This window comes from Pinus tabuliformis, chromosome 7, assembly GCF_031772625.1.
Source record: "Pinus tabuliformis cultivar Carrire ecotype Pingquan chromosome 7, CPIR1, whole genome shotgun sequence".
Classification (NCBI taxonomy): Eukaryota; Viridiplantae; Streptophyta; class Pinopsida; order Pinales; family Pinaceae; genus Pinus; species Pinus tabuliformis.
In genome coordinates, this window is record NC_142293.1 from 1496182078 (window position 1) to 1496204306 (window position 22229).

At 37.7% G+C, this 22229-nt stretch overlaps 1 protein-coding gene across 3 annotated transcripts in view; it reads left to right on the forward strand.

Annotated features, from left to right (window-relative positions):
* LOC149253499 (protein FIP1-like) overlaps positions 1-22229 on the forward strand; it is a 482913-nt gene that overhangs the window by 204540 nt on the left and 256144 nt on the right. For all 3 annotated transcript variants that reach the window (XR_016267076.1, XM_089459927.1, XM_089459926.1), the window contains exon 8: positions 19140-19236. Coding sequence is in view for 2 of the 3 variants with exons in the window: in XM_089459927.1 (XP_089316053.1) it covers positions 19140-19236 (97 nt within the window). In the remaining variant the exon portion in view is untranslated. The remainder of the gene's footprint in view (positions 1-19139; positions 19237-22229) is intronic.

The window sequence follows — 22229 nt, forward strand, 5'->3', positions numbered from 1 at the left end:
TTTTGGCGCCGTTGTCGGGGATAGAGTTTTTTCTGTCCTTGGTCCTTTCCTTTCGAGCTTTTCCGTGTTTCACTTCCTGTCTGGGTGGCGACTCCACTTCATATATCATTTGCAAGAGTGTATACTAGAAGGCATCCAAGCAGTTTGTGCAATTGTGCTCCTGATCCTGAAAGGGCTCTCAGGGTACAATTACACAAACTCTCTTCTTGTTAACCTCGGACAAGAAGCACTCTCTGATATCCATTTGCTTTTTACCAGTCCGGTTGGGCACGACATCATGAATATATATGCTCCTTGCGATTTTTCTAACATTCAAGGTTATCCCAATGATCTTCCAACGCTTGGGATAGATAAGCTGCCTAGCTTTCATGGAGATAATGCGATTAGTGCTAATTCACATCTGAGAGCTTTTAGTATATGGATGGCTAAGTACGCAAGGTCTGTTGATTTAGATCATGAAGATGTTAGAATGACTCTTTTTATTATAACCTTGGAGCGCGATGCTCATGACTAGTTTGCAGAAAAGCCTCAGAATTCATTTAATTCCTTACAATCGATCATTGATGCCTTTACGAAAAAGTATGGAGATAAGAGAGAAGGAAGACACCTTGTGAAAGCTACTAGCATAATAAAAAAAAGAGAAAATGAGACTGTTGAAGAATTTAACAAAAGGTTTAATGATATTGTTAGAGAATTACCTCAAGACTATAAACCTACCGACAAATCTCTTCGAGATTTTTGCATTGATGCCTTTAGTCCTGAGCCCTTTTATGAATTTAGGCGTGCTAGACTTAATGATTATAGGGATTGCCAAGCCTTAGCTATAGAGCTTGAAAAGGACAAGGTGGCATCTGGGAAGTCTAAGATCCCAGGTTTCGATAGGGTTGCTACGAAACTAAAAGAACCTAAAGGAAAAGCAGTTCAAGAGCCTGAAAGCGAGCTTGTTCAGAAAATGCTCCAAAAGATCGAAAGCATGGAAATTAATCATAATAAGGAGATAGCTACTTTGCAGAATAGGTTGGTCCAAATGGAAAGAGCACAAACGGAAAATTTCCAACCTCGAAATAATAATAACAAAAATAACAATTGGCAAAAGAAGGGTCAATCTAGTGAGCAAAGACCTCCTAATCCATTTACTAATTTGGTCGATAATGCTCTGCCTTACTGTCGGGTTTGTGATGCTCTTCATGAAGAAGCCACTTGTCCCATTGTTAGAAGAATTTTAGATAATGGAATGTTTGGGGCAGGTGATCAAATAAATGTAGTGGGTAACAAGTTTCCTTTTTCTATGGATGATTGAATGGAGGTCAAGGAAAATAGTTGTGACGTTATGAATCCTTCTTCAGCTTTTAGTATAAATAACTTTGAAAATGAAGATGACATTTTGGCTAAGTTATATGGTGAAAAACCCTCTCCAAAGCAAATCATGGAAATTGCTAGAGATAAAGGTTTAACCTATCAGAGAAGGGATAAAGATCAGAGCGGAAATCAAATTCCCTCTCGAACTTTTAACCTTGGTTTAAACTCTGGATTAGATGTTGATTTGGGAAGTTGGTTTAACAATGCGAAAATCTGGGTTCCTGTCTTCGAGATTGCTAAAATCCCTTCCCAATGAGATAAGTTACTAAAAGCTATTCAGGGTCCTCGAGTAAATATTTCTGAACAGAAGACCCAGGAAGTTGACTATCACGATGCTCCCATATATTTGTGAAGCTTAGATGCGGATAACAAAGATCACCAACCTTTCTTTATCACCTTGTTGGTTAATGGATATAAATTGAATAATTGCATGTTGGATTCTGGTGCATTAGCTTGTGTCATGACTAAAAGGGCCATGGAACAACTTAACTTAAGAGTTTCTAGACCCTATTATAGTATATGTGCCATGGATTTTAAAAAAATTAAAGTGCATGGTTTGATCAAAGATTTACAAGTTCATCTATCAGTTTACCCAGACATCATGATTGTTATGGATATTGTTGTTGTTGATCTGCCTGATGCCTGGGGTGTGCTTTTATCCAGAAAGTGGGCCTCTGATCTAGGAGGAAGTATTCAAATGAATTGGTCATATGCTATGATTCCTTCTCCTAGAGGTGATGGTTTTGTAAGACTTAATAGAGAACCCGAAAGAAAATTCCATGTTGAAGATCGTAAGAGACTTCACAATGAGATAATCAAAGAACAATCTGACATTGGGAATTACGCTATCATGTCTAATTTCATAATTCCTCCTGCTGATAAGATTAAGGATCTCAATGATAGAGTTCGGTACATGTACTTTTATGGTGCATCGTCTAGGCATGGTAAAGGTGCTGGAATAGTGCTTAAATCTCCCCTTGGTCACGTTTTCAAGTTTGCCTATCGATTAGAATTTGAAGCAACCAACAATGTCGCTGATTATGAGGCTTTCTTGTTGGGTCTTGAGTTGGCAAAGTCTTTGAAAATTAAGTTGCTTAGCATTAAGGGCGATTTTGATTTAATTATCATGCAGCTTAAAAATAAATTCACATGTAAAAATCAAAGATTAAGGAATTATCGAAATGCTGTGTGGGATACTATGGAACACTTTGATGCCCTTGACCTCGAAGCTATCCCAAGAGAGCAAAATAGTTTGGCGGATGAACTTGCCGTAGCTGCTACTACCTTCCAGTTATTTGATGAGCTAATTAAGGATAAGATCAAAATGGAAGTAATATTTGGACCATCTGTTCCAGATAACCCAGAGCATTGGCAAGTTTTTAATGATGAAAAGCAAGTCATTCATTTTCTTAATAGTCTGGATGAGTTTGAAGATTTCCGGATAGATTCTGAGGAGGATGGATCTTTAAATCATGAGCATATCATAAATCATACTCCTAGGACTGTGGTTGCCTTAGAGCAACACTTTGATCGTCATGATGCCATGAAGTTGAGAGAGGAAAATAAAATGGACTCAGGCGAATATCTCGAGATAAACATTGGTACTCCTAAGAACCCAAAGATTGTTAAAATTGGTAAAGGTACTAGTGTGGAGTTAAGAAAAAAGTTAACTAATTTACTTCGCAAATATCAATATTTTAAAGCTTTTTCTTATGATGAATTAAAGGGCTATAGGGAAGATGTCATGGAACATACTATCCCCTTAAAAGATGAAAATGCTAAACCCTTTTGCTAGAAGCTTAGGCAGATTAATCCTAAGTTAGCCCCTTTGGTTCAGAAAGAGCTTGCAAAAATGCTTGCAGCAGGAATTATCGCTCAAACAAGGCATTCGACATGGTGTTCAAATCTGGTGATTGTTAGGAAAAAGAACGATACGATAAGGCTTTGTGTCAATTTTCAAAATCTTAATCTAGCATGCAAGAAAGATAATTACCCTTTGCAAAACATGGAGACTTTGTTGCAAAGAGTAACCGGTTCTGGAATGATGTCGTTGCTAGATGGTTTTTCTGGGTACAATCAAGTATGGGTTAAAAAGGAAGATAGTCATAAAACCACATTCACCACACCATGGGGTAATTTTGAATACATTAGAATGCTGTTTGGATTAACCAACGCTGGGGCTACATTTCAAAGGGCTATGGATTACGCCTTCAAGGGGTTAATCGGGAAATTGATTGAAATTTACCAAGATGACCTTACTGTATTTTCTAAAGATGGTATCAGTCATATAAATCATCTTAGGCGGGTTTTCGATAGATCTAGAGAATACGGGATTTCTTTGAATCCAGCTAAGTCTGTTTTTGGAGTAACCGAAGGGAAATTACTTGGCCATATCATTTCTAAAGATGGAATCAAGATTGATCCTGAAACAATTGAAGCAATCCAAAAGATTCCTCTTCCTCATAATCTTAAATCCTTGGAAAGACAAATTTTCTTAGAAGGTTTATTACAAATTATGCAGAAGTAGCTAAGCCTATTCAAAGTCTTCTGAAGAAAGATGTAAAATTTGTTTGGCAAGAAGACGACAAAAAGGCTTTTCAGGAAATCAAATGTGCTATTGCAAAAGCCCCTGTCTTAGTTAGTCCCGATTATTCCAAGGATTTCATGATTTTTTCTTTCGCTTCCAAAGATACCATTGCTGGTGTCCTGTTACAAAAGAATAAAGATGGTCAGAAGCAACCTATTGCTTTGATGAGTAGAGCACTTCAGAATTTCGAATTAAAGTACAATACCATGGAAAAGCAAGCTTATTCCCTAGTCAAGTCTCTTAAGCACTTCAAAACTTATGTGGGTTATTCTAAAATCATTGCTTTCATCCCACATTCTGCTGTTAAAGATATATTAACTCAAACCGATTGCTTAGGGACTCGCGCCAGGTGGGTTACTAAAATACAAGAATATGATTTATTGATCAGACCCACCAAGCTAGTCAAAGGCCAAGGTTTGGCTCAAATGTTGAGTGAAGGTAACGAAAAGACTCTTGGGTTGTTTTGTCTTAGCGATCCATCTTCACCTGAGTTGCAAAGGTTAGGAGAGCATGAGTGGTACAAGGACATTATTTATTACTTGATGAATCTTACATGTCGTAACCATTTATTTGCTCATAAGAGAAGGGCTCTTAGACTAAAAGCCACTAAGTATTGCCTTATGAAGGATGGCCTTGGATGGAGAAATCCTGAGGGCATAGTACTTAGGGGTGTTGACGAAATCAAGTCCAAGAAATTAATTTCTGAGTTTCATTCAGGATTTTGTGGTGGTTGTTATGCTGCTAGAAGCCTAGAACTACTGCCCACAAAATTCTGAGAGTTGGTTATTGTTGGCCTTCACTTTTTTCTGATGTGCATAAGTTTGTTAGGACTTGTCAAGCCTGTCAACTGTTCACTGGGAAACAGAAGCTTGCTGCCCTGCCCCTACAACCTGTCATTGTAGAAGCACCATTTTAACATTGGGGTCTGGACTTCATCGAGAAGTTCCATGAAAATTCTAGCAATGGCTACTCATGGATTTTGACTGCTACTGATTATTTCACTAAATGGGTTGAAACCATTCTTGCTAAGAATGCCATTAAAAAGGTTATTATGGATTTTATTGAAAATAATATCATTACTAGATTTAGTGTCCCTGCTAAGATCACTACTGACAATGCGAAAGCTTTAAGTTCCTCAGAGTTTTCGACTTTCTGTTTCAAGTATGGCATTGTCTTATCTCATTCATCAAATTACTATCCTTAGGGTAATGGTCTGACTGAATCAAGTAACAAGAATCTCATAACCATTATCAAGAAGATAGTAGGAGATAATAAGAGATCATGGGATAGCAAAATCAAGTATGCTTTATGGGCAGATAGGATCACTAAGAAGAAAGCTACTGGTAAATCTCCCTTTGAATTAGTTTATGGCTTGGATGTAACCTTACCTGTGCACCTAAAATTGCCAGCTTATTAACTCCTTCAACATTTTTCTACAAATAAAGATGTTGTTTAGAATAGAATAGATCAGATTGTGGAGTTAGATGAAGCTCGTAGGATAGCTTTTGATGCTATATGTAAAAATCAATCTAACGTTAAGAAAAGCTTTGATAAATCCTCTCGATCTAGATCTTTGCAGGTGGGAGATATGGTATTTCTTTGGGATCGCAAGAATGAATGACCAGGAAAACATAAGAAATTCGACAGTTTGTGGTTGGGAGCGTACATCGTTTGGGATATAGCTGGACCAAACTCATTCCACTTGAACAAATTGGATGGTGAACCACTTGATCTACCTGCAAATGGCCAAATGCTCAAGTTGTTATTCAAAGATGATATCTGATGCTAAGGGGCATCCTCTGTATTGTATTTCTAACCTTACTCCTTGTCATTTCAGCATTTTATTTCTGTTTTTAGGATTAGATTTATGTTTCATGTTACTAAATAGTTAGTAAATGAAGAGCTTATATCTTTCATGTGCTTAATGTTATATGATGATTTTTGGATGGATGCTACTTATTTTTGGTTGTGAGTTGCGTGGATGCAGATTCTGGATTCACATTCCTACAGTGCAGCAACGTGTTTCCAAGTAGAGCCAGATGTTGACCATTACGTGTCAACTACCTATCGCAGTACACCCCCTTTTTTTGCAAAAGGGATAACGCTTAATCGACATGTCCGTGCCATTCGACAGTCATCGTTGACCTGATCATGTTATGTTGTAAACCTAGTCTGCATGTGTAAATTGTAAATAATCTTAGCAGATCTGAGTCATGTATGTAAACTGCCTAGGCAAACCTAATTTTTTGGTGATAATCTATGTTCTGGAAGGTTTTTTGTCTCACCAATCCATGATCGGCAGAGTTTTTCTTCAGCGTAACCCCAAAGCCGAAATGAATTTTGTTATTGGAATCTTAGGTGAATCTTAGTGTGCTTAGAGTCTATTGAAAAGCAATTTGGAAATAATTCTAACTATTTGGTTAGGTTATTGCAAATTGCTTGATCTGCTAGATTATAGTTGTGCCACAGAACTGGGTGGTCTATGAGGGTCTATGTCAAATGGGTTTTCCCCCCTGAGATGTAAAATTATAAAGGTCATGATGTAAAGTGTCTTGAGGGTTAAAAAATGTTTTAATCCCCTCATAAGTCCTAAGTCCTAGGTCCTAGGTGATTTTTCCAAAGGCTAAGTTCGAGGATCCAATAATAAAAAAATAATAAAAAGATATAAATAATAAAAAATAAAATTTAAAAATTTAAAAAATTTAAAAATTTAAAAATAGATAAAAATAATAATAAAATTAAAAATTAAAAAAATAATTAAAAAATAGAAAATTTTGAAAAAATAAAATAAAATAATAATAAGTCAAAGTTTTGAGTAAATAAATGCAGAATTTCAATTTTTTAATAGACTAAAATTCATCTAAAAATTCGACGGATGAGATTAAAAGGGATTTTGATCCTCATTGATGGTCGAGATCATTTTGACATGGATCACTCGAATTAGCCGTTGGGAATTTTTCCTTTAAATAGGGTGTTAGGGGTCATTTGAGATCATTCGATCTGTGAGTCTTGTGCTAAAGAAAGCTCTCTTGTAAACTTTTTCTTGTGCAATAAACAAAGACTTTGGGGTTGAAATCTTGCTGGTTTTACTCTCCTGAAATGTTGTAAGCTGCTTCATTTTTTGCATAAATTTATAGCCATTAGTAATAGCTTGGTGAAGAGTGATGTTGAACACATGTATTTTGTTTACTCACTAGGGTTTGAATGGTAATAAACTTTCTGAAAATAATGGCAGTTATCTCCATTGGATTTGGATTTTACTACTGTTTTTTCCCTCTTTATTGATAGTTGAACTGAGCTGTGCTGGATAATCTAGATTGTAAGGATCAGCGGGCGTTTGGGGAAGTTCTAGGCTGAACCAGCTAACTCCAGGAAAGCATTTTCTTGAAGAGCCTAGCCAGTTTCGATTCTGGGTCTACCATTTAAATTTATCTTTTGAATGCATGAGAGATTTTCTGAAGTATCTCATAGTAAATCTAACATTCTGAAAATATTTCTATGGATTATTGACAAATATGGCTGCTTAGAGTCATAAATCTGTGAATGCTGTAATTTAGTTGGTTCTTAGGGTTTTTAGGGTTTCATTTATTTTTTACATTTTCAGGTTTTGGCTGTTTGTTTTCATTGTTTTCAGGTTGCAGGTGCAGGTTTTTCAATTTTTCTGAAGAGGGTCAGCTATCTGCTTGCTGGGGTTTCATTTCTGCAGGAAAGTTTTCGATTTTTTTTTTAGAGAGCCTCCTGGATTGCTGCCAAGTTTCAGCACTGTCATCTTTCAGCTCAGCTTTCTATCTATCAGCTCTTGCAGAAAAATCTGAAACAAAGAATTTAAATTTCTTTGATTTTGTGGAAAGTTTTAAGGGTTTTCTAGGACAGTTTGTTTGCTGCTGCCTGGGGTCTTCAAATTTTTTGGGAAAAATTTCGAAATTTCTTTTCTTCAAGTGTCCAAACCCTTGGACCTGCATTTCTCACGCAGTCAACCATCTTTGCGACTATCATCCAGCTTCATTGACCTGTTGTGTCCTCCCATCGCTGCAAAATTCTCACGTATCCCTCTCCACGCATATGCTTCTGCCTGCACGTTGCCATATCTTGCCCTCTGCGTCTTCATCTTAGCTCCAACCTGCACAAGCTTGCTCCTCAAATGCACTCACTCTTCCATCAACCTATCTGCAGCCAGCTTTCACGCAACTCTTCTATTACCTACGCACCTGTATCCACCTCTCCGTCTGCCCTCGATATTTCCAAACGCTGCCAGCGCTGCTCACTCCTCCTTTCTTCATCCACTTTTTACGCCGTCTCCCCACGCTGTTGTCAATTTCCTTCATCAAATCCTCTCCCCCGAGCCTCCTCGACCTCGCTCATCTTCCTCCGTCACCCCTTGCGGATCCCCTGAACCTGCATTAAGCTCTCGCTCCCTTGCTGCAGTCATCGAGCTCATTTTTTTTTTGCTGTGGAAACTCTTCACGCTCGTCCGACTCTGAAAACACCAAACGCAAAGCAAAGTTTGATTTTGTTTTGATTCTTTTATGCGTTGTGTAGGTTTTGGGTTAGATTCTTTTAGTTTACGTATATATGTTAGTGTGGGATAGTTAGGGTAGAGTTAGATTAGTTTAAAAATAAGATTTTAAATTTAAGTTTAAATTTTAGATTTATTTAATTTTGTTTAGTTTTTTCATTTAACTAAAGAATATAACAATGACAAAATCATAAAAATTAGAAAATTATAAAAAAGCGCAAAGAGTTCCTTTTAGTTTAGATTTTAATTTTAGTTTTAGATTTATTTAGATTTTAGTTTTATTTCATTTTAAGCTTGGAAATCATAAAAAATATAAAAAGTTCCTCGTTTTAGATTAGATTTTAATTTAGGATTTTAATTTTGTTCTATTTTGATTTTTTTTTTTTTAGCTTAGAATTATATAAAAATGTATAAAAATTAATTTTTTTTTGAAAGCTTAGCTAAAAATTGAAAAATCATTTTGGGCGTCTTTTGTGGTATTTATGTTCCATTTTTCTATAACTAAATGCACTTAAATGTTTATTTACAAGTTAGCTATATGAAAGTGATAATTGGTTAGCATTTAAATTGTATAGTTGTTTAAAGCATTCAATCTTTAAAAATTTAATTGCTGGATCATTATTAAAGCGTTGAGCATTTGTTGAATATCTTGCATTCTGCTTGGGTTATTTGATGATAAATGATTGTTAATCATGGAATTATAAAGTTCATATTTCTGCAACATTTAATAAATAATCATTTAATCATTAACTCCATAAGGCGCTGGTACGTTAATTTCTAAATCAATCAAGTGCTAAATTGCCTTGCTGTGTCTCCCAACCCAACTGGTCCATAGTTGGTCTTCATTCATCCCATAGGGTCTCATTCGGTGCGGCCCCTATGGAAGTTAGCTAATCTCGAATCTCCTTCGATCGACCGAGGAGGGTGTCTATCTGTTCTCCCTTCTGCATCTGGTATGACCACAGTTGATTTTCTAGTAGCATCTTCCTTTGTAGGGAAGTATGTTGATACAATTTCGTCAGGGCCTCCCACATCACATTTGCTGTGTCCTTTTCGACAATATGTGGTACTGCATGGTCCTTGATCTCGTCAAGGATGATGCTCTTGGTCCTCGCCATTGCCTCCTCGTACTTTTCGTTTTTAGTTGGGTTAACTGGGATCGCTATCGTGTTCAAGGCGAAGTGCTTTAGACGATTCTTGTCTAGAACGGACAAGATCCAGGCCTTCCAAACTACAAAGTTTGAGGCTTCGTTCAGTTTGTCCCGATCTCTTACCCCATTCACTGCCATTTCGCTGCTCCTCTTTCTACTGTTCCGAGTCTCTCTACTTCCCTCGTGGAATTTCTCGGTGTGACTCCCTCTGAGTCCCGATTTCGCTCCTGGAAAACCCTATACTAATGTCAAGATGCCCCTACTCCGATCGTTAGTGCAGCTGCATCACTGATCTGGATTTCTTGGCTAGAATTCCTCGGCAGCAAATCCCACCTCCTTGGTCTTGCCCTGTTAAGTACTGTTTTGACCACAGTACCCCACCAGCTTCACTCTGCAACTTACCCACAACCACCTATGCCCCAATAAACTGAAGGTTAGAGCCTCTAGGCTCTGCGCAATCTCGGCACCAGCAAAATCCCACCTCCTGGCCATGGGTGTCAATCCTTCCTCACTGAGAAAGATGTCCGAGCATTGTGTAGGTCAGGTTTGCTCCTCTCTGCCACTGCTTTGATCCTCTTCCTGGCTCGAACTGATGATGTAGGCACTGTGTCACCCGTTCCTTGCTGCTTTTCTGCTGGGGACAATTTCTGTCACTTGGGACAACTGTTTCAGTTGCTGTTGTGCTGCTTGGCTGATGCCCTCAGTTATCGTGTGATCTGCAACCACGCTCTGATACCATGTTGGAATTTCTAAGTCTAACTATTAGAAATCCTTCCTATACTTTTTGATTTATTTCTTCCTACTTGTGCTGTTAATTAACAAGTTATTTACCATGTAAATACTGAAAATAAATACAAATACAGTCTCAACACATATAGATCATCATCTGAAGGAAAAACAAGCACACAAGTGACACCATTATTTTGAAGGAGATTATTCTTGTATCGGAGTTGCATTTCACGTACTTCATTTCTTCCCTAAATGCATAAATTGAGTAGGTAACTTTCATTTGTGCATGCTTTGACGAAATGCCTATAGTCTTCCCTATACTTATCAAAATATTTTCCAATGAGATTGAATTCGTCTTCATCCCCTTCATCATGGGAAGCAACAATGTGAGGCATTTCTTTGGCCTTTGCATAACATGTAATTGTGGAGTCGCTAGGGTGAATTCAAAGATGCCTAAAGAGATGCGTGCTTCACCCTACAAGCATTGACTTTGGAGTTCAACGAGGAACTAGGGCTTTGTTCCTCTAATGGAGTCGCTAATAGATATGTCAATATTGTCATAAGGGAAGACACACGTCTCGTGTCCTTGACAACGACACCAAAAATGTTGCCACACAATCTTGCAGGGGTCCTAGGAGGGGTACCTAAGGGACAACTACTAGACCAAATGACAACAATGGGACAAAGACCCACTGTCACCTCAATCAGTGCCCCCTGCTCTTCACGAACTTTCACCGATGGGAGGAGGCTCGGTATGAGGGAAATCACTTGAATGGTAAGATCAATGGCAAGGTATGATGTGATATCCTAGGCCCATTCAAAGGAGAAGCTCAAATTATGGATCAATGCTTCAAGAAGAAGCTAATGGCCCTCCAAGAAGGGCCTATGAGGAGACCTAGACCTAAACTAGTCCATGTGCGTCATCCCATGAATCATACAGGGAAAAAGTGCAAAAGTTGTGGGTGTTGAAGCCTTTGAATGTAAATGACACTCTATGAATGTTTAGGGACCCATGGTTCTCAATGCTAAACTTGTTGGTGTCAATATGATCGTCTAGCGAACTTGTGCCATAGTTAAGTGGCCCACCTCATGATGAAACTACCTGCCAATCACACACAATATCTAGTGCTACAACTTATGACATCAAGTACATTTAATAATTTTTACATCTAAGCGAACCAAGCTTGCAAGTAATGGGCAATGTGAAACTTCGTACAAGGTTCCTCGTCCAAAATTGGGACCTTAGTCACAAGGTTTCTCTTCCAAATTTGAGGCCTTAGTCATGTAATGGTATTACCTCCCTACGTAGGAGTGGCTAATATACAACCCTATTTGGCATTTCCAATTCTCAAAGGGAAGTGACATGTTTGCAATCCTCCTTTCAATTGATGAGTGTCATGTGAATAATGATGGAACAAAAGAGGAGGAAGGTGTCTCAGGGCCAAATTCTATGGTCAAACTGGTAGCAGTGGTGAGGAATTCCACATTTTGGGTGTACAAATGTGAGGAGGGAGCAATCGTGGATGCATGAGTTACCTTGACCTTTTTTTCTAGCCTTCTAATTGCCTTTTTCTTTTTCTTGATTTTTTCTTTGTATTACTACTTGAAGCTCTAGGAAATGAGAGCATGCTTTGAATGATGTGTAGCAGTGGCCACCCCCTTAATGGTGGGTTAGTTCATCGCCCATTAGGGGTTGGGACATGCAAGAGTTCCTTTTCAATGATGTCATAGGGCAACATTGGCCCCAAGAACCAGGTGTTGGCCATAATGATAAGGGGGTTGAGCGCATGCTTGGCTTTTGCCCATGTGCTAATGTTAATGTCCCAACTATCTTTTGCATTTTATAATTTTCTTTCTTTTGTTTCTTACTTGTGGCCATGATATGTTATTTGTTTTCTTTTAGTTGCATCAACCTCCTGGGGCAACATTTCTAGGCCTGACCCAAATATGTAGAAAAGGGGAAGGGGTGTGCTAAATCCCAATCGACCCATGGTCAAGTGGACTCGGAGAAGGGAGGTGGAATAAGGCCTCGTAATGTACGGAGGGGAGTGATAAGTATAAAAACTGGATAGATGGGACACACTATCTCATCATGGATTCCCAAGTAGTGCCCCTTCCTAAAGAAATAAGGCATTAGGGGCGGTCCCACCAGACTATGATAGAAGATTAATCCCCCCATTTAAGGTGAGGGAACAAGACGACGACCAAGACCCTTCTTTCTTGCAAGTCACCTCATAATTCATGCTAAATGTCCAAAATACAAACAAGCATAAGCACCCGAATGCAAATTGAATAGATTACCTTTTGACCCGAAGCCCACTTTCCAACATGTGATCCTTACAAATGGGCGAAGGATATATGACTGATGCAGGTGGCGGAGATATGAATGACATGTCACATTTGTTGAGAAATCTAGGGCATCGAGACTAATTGATTTCTCTTCTATTGATAACTGCGTGTGAATGCTTTTTACTTCTTAGATTAGGATTTTCTTTTAATGAGATTGTTATACTGTTCTTCTTCATCTAACAACTGCCAATGCATAAACCATAAAGAGACAAGAGACACAGAATATAGGGTATCAGCGAGGGCCAAAACCTCTCCCACTTGAGAGGAAAACCCAGACAAATTCTTTTTTTTATAGAGACTCCAATTGATGAATACCAAGACCAAGACCCTTGACCTATTTGCCATTCCAAGACCAAGAAACAAAGTTTCCTTGATGAGATCCTTAGTCAACAATAGTCAACCTTTTGCTCCTTCTTCCTCGACTACTCTTCAACTTCGACTTCCTTCTGCTTCAGACCTGCACCTTATTTCGATCTCCTTGGAAACCCTAGTTGCAACACATGTGGTGATCTAACCCCTTAATCTCCTTCGCTTGGGTAGAAAGGCTTTCTTCTTCAACTCGACTTGATGTATTTGCTTGTATACTCCTAGATTTGGCTTCTAGCATAGCAAGACAAACTTCGGCCTTTTCTGCAGCAATAACAGTCCTTTCCTTCGCACATGTGAGTGGAGATCAACCCTAAAAACAGTCCCAAACACTCCTAAAGACTTCACTCCTCTTCCTTCTCTCTTCGCTGATGATTAGGCTCCTTCATAAGTGATCTTCGCACTTGATTTCAGACTGAACTTGCTTCACCAAAATTCTGCCTTCTGAAATGAGGCCAAGCTGCCTATTTATAGTTGTTTGCCCATGTATATAGGCCGACATGAGTTGAGTGTGAGCCAACATGTCTATTTGAGAGATTTCATTATTCTTCTTGAAGCCGACTTGTAGGAGGTGTCTTTGCTTGGTCTTGGAGGGCCTTAAAAAAATGTAACGTGCCCAAGAAAGGTCCTTCATACATGCCATTGACTCAAATTAACTTTTATGACTAGATGGAAAAACCTAAAGGTTCACAATGGGAACTGTTGTCGCGCAGATTGACACGACAACGCTCAGACCGGGGGCTGTCACTCTGATCCCCGATCCCTCCGTTTAAGCCTGTCTCCCGCGGCTAAGGGGGGTAGACCCTATGATATGACGAAGACCAACTGTCGACCAGTTGGTTGGGAGACACGAGACACGATATGATAAGCACTAAAAGGATTTGATTAATTTAGCAGACCAGTGCCTTAAGAGATTGTTGTTAAAACGATTACTTGTTAGATGATATAGAAACATAAACCGTGAACAACAATCATTTGTCATCACAAGATATCAGCTAAACTCACAATGCTCTTAGAATGACCAAAACGATATCCAGCAACTGAGAATTTTGAAAAGATGAATGCTTTAAACCACCACGAGAATCATAAATCATTAACCAGATATCATATTCGTATCTAGACTTGAAAATTTCAATCTCAGCATAAAAGATATAACATGATAATTCCCTGAGTAAAACAACTGAAACTGGCAAAAATATCCACGATGCTTTTATGCTTTTCAATTTTTTTTTATTTTTTTATTTTTTATTCAAAATGAACTAAATCAAAAATTAAATTCCTAAACTTAAATTTTTAATTTTTTTTTTTTTTTAATCTAAAATTAAAACTTAATTAAAATCTAAATAAAATAAAACCTAAGAAAATTCTGAACTAAAACATTAAATGAAAACCTAAGTCTAACACAAAAAAAATCTAAATTAATTTAATCTAAAACTTTAATATAACAAGCCTAACAATTAACTACACAAACATATAAACCTAAATCTAAAAAAAACTAAACATTTAATGAGAAAAATATAAAACTTTAAACTAAGAAACAAAAATAACCTACGCTAACACTATATACTACCCTAGCTATATAATACGCTAACCATATAATACACTAACTATATGCTACGCCCAAAAAAAACTAAACTACATACTACGCTAATCACCAAAAATGAAATAGTTCCTAAAACAAATGAATTTAATTCTTACGAAAAAAGGGACCCTATCGAAACTGAAAACCCAGGCGAATGATCGGGTTTCATACACGATCATATCACGACGTTAAATCCAAAATAGCTGAACGCTGACAAAACAATGAAATCGTGACCCTCCGTCAGCGTGAATGGAGATTGACTGGCTTGCGTAAGATCGAATTTTTGCTAGTCGGTTGAAATTTTCGATGGCGGACAGAGAGAAGATAGGTGACGGCGGCAACCTCCACGCACGGCGCTGAGCAATCCTGCGTTGAAAATTTTCGATTTGGATATGATTGAAATCGACGAACCCTTACGCTCTCAGCACTCTATGAATTCGTTCTCAGCACTCTCAGTCGATGGTGATAGTCATGTAATGAAAACCTGAGCACTGCATTTGAAAAACTTTGATTTGCTGGCGTTAAACAAACTTAAATCGAATCCACGCATGTGTGTTTTGTTTGTCTGCGTGAATGAAAGCCGGCGGCAGCCACGCTCTATGCCTTTGATTGCCCTGTTTTGAAGTTTACTTTGAGCCTCAGCCACCGAGAAAAGGAAAACGTGACCCAGCCTCAGAACCAAAGGAAGAATTTGACGCGCTGAGAAAATTCTCAGGACGTGCGTTCGACCTTTATACAATGGCAATTGGAGCTGCACACTATTATCTTCTCACGGTTTTGATACCCAGGCCCACGGTTTTGCAGTTTCCGGCACTAGATGGAGGCGTTTAGGCAAATCATCTGAGTTGTTTGCAGGTATGCGGGCTGGATCAGAATGCAGACATGCTGGTTTGATAGACAGTGACGGTGACCTTGAATATCTGAATTGGAGTGCAGGCTTGTTGGGTTCCGAAATTTGATCAACCCCTTTATGATTTCGAGAATCTCTTTCTGAAAATTTGATCTTGATGAAAATCCTGTACAAGAAAACAAAACCCTAATTAAACCTGTATATAAAGCAAAACTTGTAACCCCGAGACAGTTGATTAATTTACAGATTTTGGCCCCTTAACAGCCAGATTCAGCAATAAGAACAGAAATAGTTTAAAGAACAAAAATTTCAGATTTTCACTATGAAGAACTTCAGAAAATCTCTCATGCAAATTAGGAAAAATAAACTGAATGATAGACCCAGGATCAAATCCGACTGGGCTTAGCAAAAAATGCTTGCGAGAGTTGGCTGGTTCAGCCGAGAACTTCCCCAAACGCCCACCAATCTTCTTCGGTAAGGGTTTTCTGCACAGCTCAGAACAACCATCAGTAAAGAGGGCAAAAATGCTGCTAGATCTCAAAAAGTAATGGAGATACCTGCCATTACTTCAGAAACCCTAACACCACTCAAACCCTAGCAAGTGAACAAGATACCTGTGCTCACAATACTCTACAATAAGCTATTATTAATGGCTGAAACATAAAATATGCAGAAACTAAATTAGCTCACAACACTTCCAGAGAGTAACACCAGCAAGATTTGGACCCCAAAGTCTTCTTTTATTAACCAGAAAACAGATTACAAGAGAGCTTCTTCAGTACCAGACTCACAGATCCAATGATCTGAAATGACCCCTAGCACCCTATTTAAAGGAAATGATCCCAACGGCTAGTTCGAGTGATCCATGTCGAAATGATCTCGACCGTCGATGAGGATCAAGACATCTCTTAATCTCATCCGTCGAAATTGTTAACTTATTATTAAAAATAATATTTTGCATGCATTCACTCAAAATATTATTATTTTATTATTTAGGGTTTTTGCTTTATTTTATAATTTTTTTTATTTATTTCATTTTATAATTTATAATTTTTATTTATTTTATTATTTTATTTATTTTCTTAAATGGATCATCGAACTAAGCCTTTGGAAACATCACCTAGGACCTAGGACTTAGGACTCATGAGGGGATTTAAAACATTTTCCAACCCTCAAGACACATTACATCATGACTTTTACAATTTGCATCTTAAGGGGGAAAACCCTTTTATCATAGACCCTCATAAATCACCCAGTTTCTGCGACACAACTATAATCTAGTAGATTAACACACTAGGATTCTCCTAAAGTTCTAATGACAAAATGCATCCCGGCTTTGGGGTCAGGCTGAAGGAAAACTCTGCCGATCATAGATCGGTGAGACGAAAAACCTTCCGGGACGTAGATTATCATTAGAAAGTTAGGTCCACCTAGGCAATTTTACATAAATGACTCATATCTGCTAAGATTATTTACAATTTATACATGCAGACTGGGTTTACAATTAAAAAGATCAAGCTGCTGATGACTGCAGGATGGCACGGACACGTCGCTCAGGTGCTACCCCTTTCTGCCAAGAAAAGAGGGGGTATACTGCATGGGTAGTTGACCGGTAGTGGTCAACAGGAACCTTAACTAAAATAAAATTCCTTGATCATGAAACCCATGATTCAAATACTACAAAAATAATTTTATTTTCTTCTTTTCATCAATTACATAAAATCACAATTTACACGTCATTATGAAGACCGAACCTAGTTACACTTTTCAACAACATCTGCTGTTAGTTTAATTATATGCACTCTTATTCGCTATATAAATCAGAACTTTTGCACATGAATATATATTTTTTCTTTAAAATTTGAAAATTTTGTGTTATCGGTCGACCATTTTTTTGGTCCGGCTTTTTATGCAGTTCTCAATCCAGAGGGTATTTTGGTTCGATCACCGGTTCTGTTTCGATAACATGGCACCAAACTATGATTGAATGAGTACTTGTGGCATTTTTGGTTAGGAAATTGTCAACTACAATGGCCAAAAGGATGTAAAAGAAAGGAAAATCAGGATAAAAACATGCGAAAATAAAGACTCATCATCTGCTAAACAGTAAAGTTGTCTTCAACCTTTTTGTAAAAGTCTTTGTGTATATGGGGAAAACATGGGAACTAGTAAATGTTGAAAAACAGTTCAAAGCACCCACAGGTACTGTGGAGATGACCACGATAGTATTCACGTAAGATAGATGATAATTCATAATAACAATGACAATTGATGAATCATGATTTGTGTTTGTATTGTTTAGTGACTTTGAATTTAGTATTTATGTTGCGCAATGATGAATTTACAAGGGATGAATGGTTATGCTGGGATTTTTATTTTTATTTTATAATTTTAGAGACGAGATCCCCTATGGTAGGGACCTCGACATTCTCCCACCCTCCATGAACTACCTAAAGCTTAGAGGTTGTTTCCACATGTAACTCATGTTCGTTTCCCTGCTCATACAGTCCTGCATCCCAGAAACTGGTGGAACATTGATGCATATAATGTACTTGTTGAATCTCCTATAGATTTACCAAATTTTTACAAAATCATATCAGTTTCCCCTCACTGATATCCAATGTGCTAGCGTACCCATGTACTCATGCAGTTTTATAGCTTAGAGATTTGTAGCTAGCTAGTTCCTTGTACCAAAGAGAGCTATGTTTGGGTTCTATCATCTACATTTATTCCTCCAGCAATTGTAGTTAAATGTACATATATGACAATTTTAGATGTTGTGGCCTAATGCATACGATGTAGATACTGTTTATCTCTCATATGTGATGTATGTGCCTCTAACTCTAGGCTAGAAATACTAGGAATGTTCATAAGTTGTGGCATAAGGATGAAGTTGGATTTGCCAGGGAATAAAGATGATGATTTGCATACATACCATTGAATCCGTGCCTATCGTATGTGAATAATCCCCATGGTAATATTATTCCTAAGATGTAGGTAGTAAATATTGAGGATGGTTAGATTGTTTGATCGTGATATGGGTACGGAGGATATTACTGTTGTATGAAAGCCACAAGGAATCCCTTGGAGATTCATTGGCCAACATTGCATGCTACTTCATGACATGGTTCTCACATTTAGAAACTCAAATTTTATAGTTGTTTTATAGTGCAAGAAATATGGGGAGAGATGCTTGTTCAGTTCTGGTTTCAAGATGTATTTTTCACTTAAATCGTTGTTGCTGGAATCTTGATTGATGCTCATTAAAGTGCCGTGTAAAATAAGATGTATGCCAAACATGAATTTGGATGGAATAGTTGTGTTGGCTTAATTTGGAAAACTTTAAACCTACATTTTGGTGACATTGTAAGATGGAGCTGCTGAGAACAAAATACCTTGTAATGATTGTTTAATACTTTTATTGGTCCTTCGTTGGGATTAAACCAACTTCAGTGATGTCCAAGTAAAAAATTAAAAATGGATTTATTTATTTATATTTTATTTTTTTTATTCTGTATTAATGAGAGAGTGAGCATGTATGCCAATGGGCTCTTCGTAGGCAACATAAATTATATTTTTCTGAACCGCATATCATATATATATATATATATATATATATAAATTTTATTTTCCCATAATTTTGTTTGCAGGGTGTATTCATCGACACAATTCAATGGACATCCAACCGGATGTCGCGAACTCACTATATTCCGCCCTGCAACCATTTGACTCACTAGAAGAATTAAGGTTTATTTTCACACTTGACAATTCATACTTATGTACAACTGGATTAAAGAATCAATTTAGGTTCTGATTGTAATATTTTTGTTTACTAATTTTTACTTTTAGTCATCATTCGCAAATAATTTAGTGATGGGAAAAGGAAAGTAGCACTTTCAAAATCCTATTGCGGGTTGCATATGTGAAATATTGGTAGTAACCGTTTTGGTCCTTTTTTTGTTTTTGTTTTTTTTGGGAAGCATTAGGAAACCTTCTCAATTACAAATTATGTTATGGATATCTTTTTTGTTAAAATGGATTATATGGAGACAAAATGTGTTGCTGTCTTCCGATTGGGTACATGATATAATATCAGAATTGATGTACTTATTCTACAGTTCATCACTGTTTCATAATCAAGTTGATCTTCAATAGGCATTGGTGATGGCAAATATGATTTTATGATGTTCTTGACCTATGATCATAATTTGGAAATTATGAGTTGAATTTTGATAGAGATTCCCTATTAGGATACATTTTCAAAACACTGAAATTCCACCTAAAATAAACTTATCAGATAATATGAAGTCCTTTTTAATGCATTGAAGCTGGGGCAAGTTTCTGCAACTTGGCCTTTAAATGACATGATTCACTGATGATTTTTTGCATCTTGATGATGAATCCACAAGAGATTCAGACACTTTATTGAAGAATAAACGAAAAAGTGCAAGGTACTAAGGAGATGAAAACAAGAAGATATATATAAATTTAAATTTAATATTATGTCACTACTGGTCAAAATAGGGCAGTGAGACTGCAAAAAATACAAAACGATAAATATAATTTTAATATTATCTCCATTACTGGTCAAAACAGGCCAATGCGACTTCAGGAACGACAATAATATACGTGAATGTTGTGTCTTCAAAGCATCCCCATGACAATTATTATTTATTGATCATGGATAATGCAATGCAAGTACATTTTTTATAAATGCGAGAGCTCTATTCACTCTTTCCATAGATTGTGGTGGGAAGAGGTATGCTCTAATTGACTAGCTAAAGGTTATTTATTGATTAGGGATGTTAAGAATGCTAATGTCCTTTCATAATTGGATCTTGTCTTAGTCCTTCTGGCGTTGAGAAAGATTCTTGACAATTGGTAGTTTTCTTGTAGATGTTTATTTGTACATAGCCTTTTTTCTTGTTCATATAAGTAATTTTGCTCAAAAACAAAATATAAAAATGTACATATCGGAGCCTAGACAATATTTCCATGAAATGAAGCAGCAAAACAGCATGAGTTGAAATGGATATTTTTAATAGGATGTGTAATCCAACAAAAGTGGGTACCCCTCGGACAATTTTTCTCTCAATCCTCTTCTCCCAGCCGTCAGCTAGCAGCCCCTAACAGTCACCTTGTCGCTGATGTGATGTGCCATTTTATCTCTGCCACCTGCATCAACCATATGTTTCCTCACCCATTTGTCAAGAGCACATGTTAGAAGGTGGCTAATCTGATCCAAAAGGTTTGTTATTCATTGTGCAATCAATTGTTTATGCTTGTTTTTCATTTGCAATTTGCACGGATAATTGGGTGACTTGGAAGAAGGAAGGGTTTTGACCGTGGTTTTGTATCCTCACCTTAAATGGGGGGTTAATCGTCAATCCTAGTCTAGTGGAACCTCCCCTAATGGCCCATGGCTTTAGGAAGGGCACTATTTTGAAAACCTGATTGAGATAGCGTGGTCCCATTTTTCCCATTCCATACTTATCTCTTCCCTCCATACATTACAAGCCATATAGTCCACCTCCCATCTTTGGATCCACATGACCATTGGTCCACTGAGTTCTAGCACACCCCCTCCCCTTTTCCACATATTTGGATCAGACTTGGAAACTTTCCCCTAGAAGGTTGATGCAGCTAAAAGAAAAGTAAAAAAGCATATCATGGCCACAGGAAAGAAACAAAAGAAAGAAAATCATAAAAATGCAAAAGATGGCTGGGACATAAATATTAACAAGTGGGCAAAGGCCAAACATGAGCTGTACCCCTTGTAATTATGACCATCACTTGGTTACTTGGGCCAATTTTGCCCCATCACATCTTTAAAAAGGTACCCTTGCATGTCCTACCCGTGGTGGGTGATGAACTGCCCCAACTTTAAGGGGGTGATCCACTGCTACACATCATTCACAACATGCTGTCATTTCCTAGAGCTTGAGCAATTTTAAAAAGAAAAATCAAGAAAAGGTAAAAGGCAATAAGAGGAGTGGAAAAACAAAGGCCGGGGTAACTCATGCATCCATGATTGCTCCCTCCTCACATTTGTATGCCCAAAATGTGGATTTCCTCATTATAGCTACTCCTTTGACCATGACATTTGGCGTTGAGACCCCTTTGTTCTCCTTTTGTTCCATCATTGTTCACATGACACCTATTGATTGAGAGATGTGCCAACGACTTGTCTTTCCCCTTAGGGGATGGAAACACCTAATAGAATCATCCATTACCCACTCCTACCTAGGGAGGTAACACTATTACGTGATCAAAGCCCCAAATTTGGAACGGAAGCCCTGTATGAAGTGTTAATTTTTCTTTGACTAACAAGCTTGGTCCACTTAGATGCACTAATGATTATTGCACCTAATGGTGAAGATGCAATGCTGGACATTATGTGTGATTGGTAGGTGGTTTTCGTCATGGGTTGGGCAACCTAATTGGGGCCTAAGTCCACTATGTTGAAAATTGGCAGCTATGGTCCGGATTTCATTGGGGAAATAATGAAGAAAATTAAATTTTGTGGGTTTGACCAAGTCGGCCCCAAGACCATCAAGTCGACCCCACAGTGGAAATCTCCCCTCCTAAAACACATTTAAATATGAGTTCGTTGGAGGTCATTTGGAGCATCACATCAACTCATGAGTCATCACATCAATCAAATTCAATTTGAAATCATGGGGATCTCTCACACATGTGAAGGAATTTGAGGAGAACCTTTTTTGTCTGCGTTGACCAAC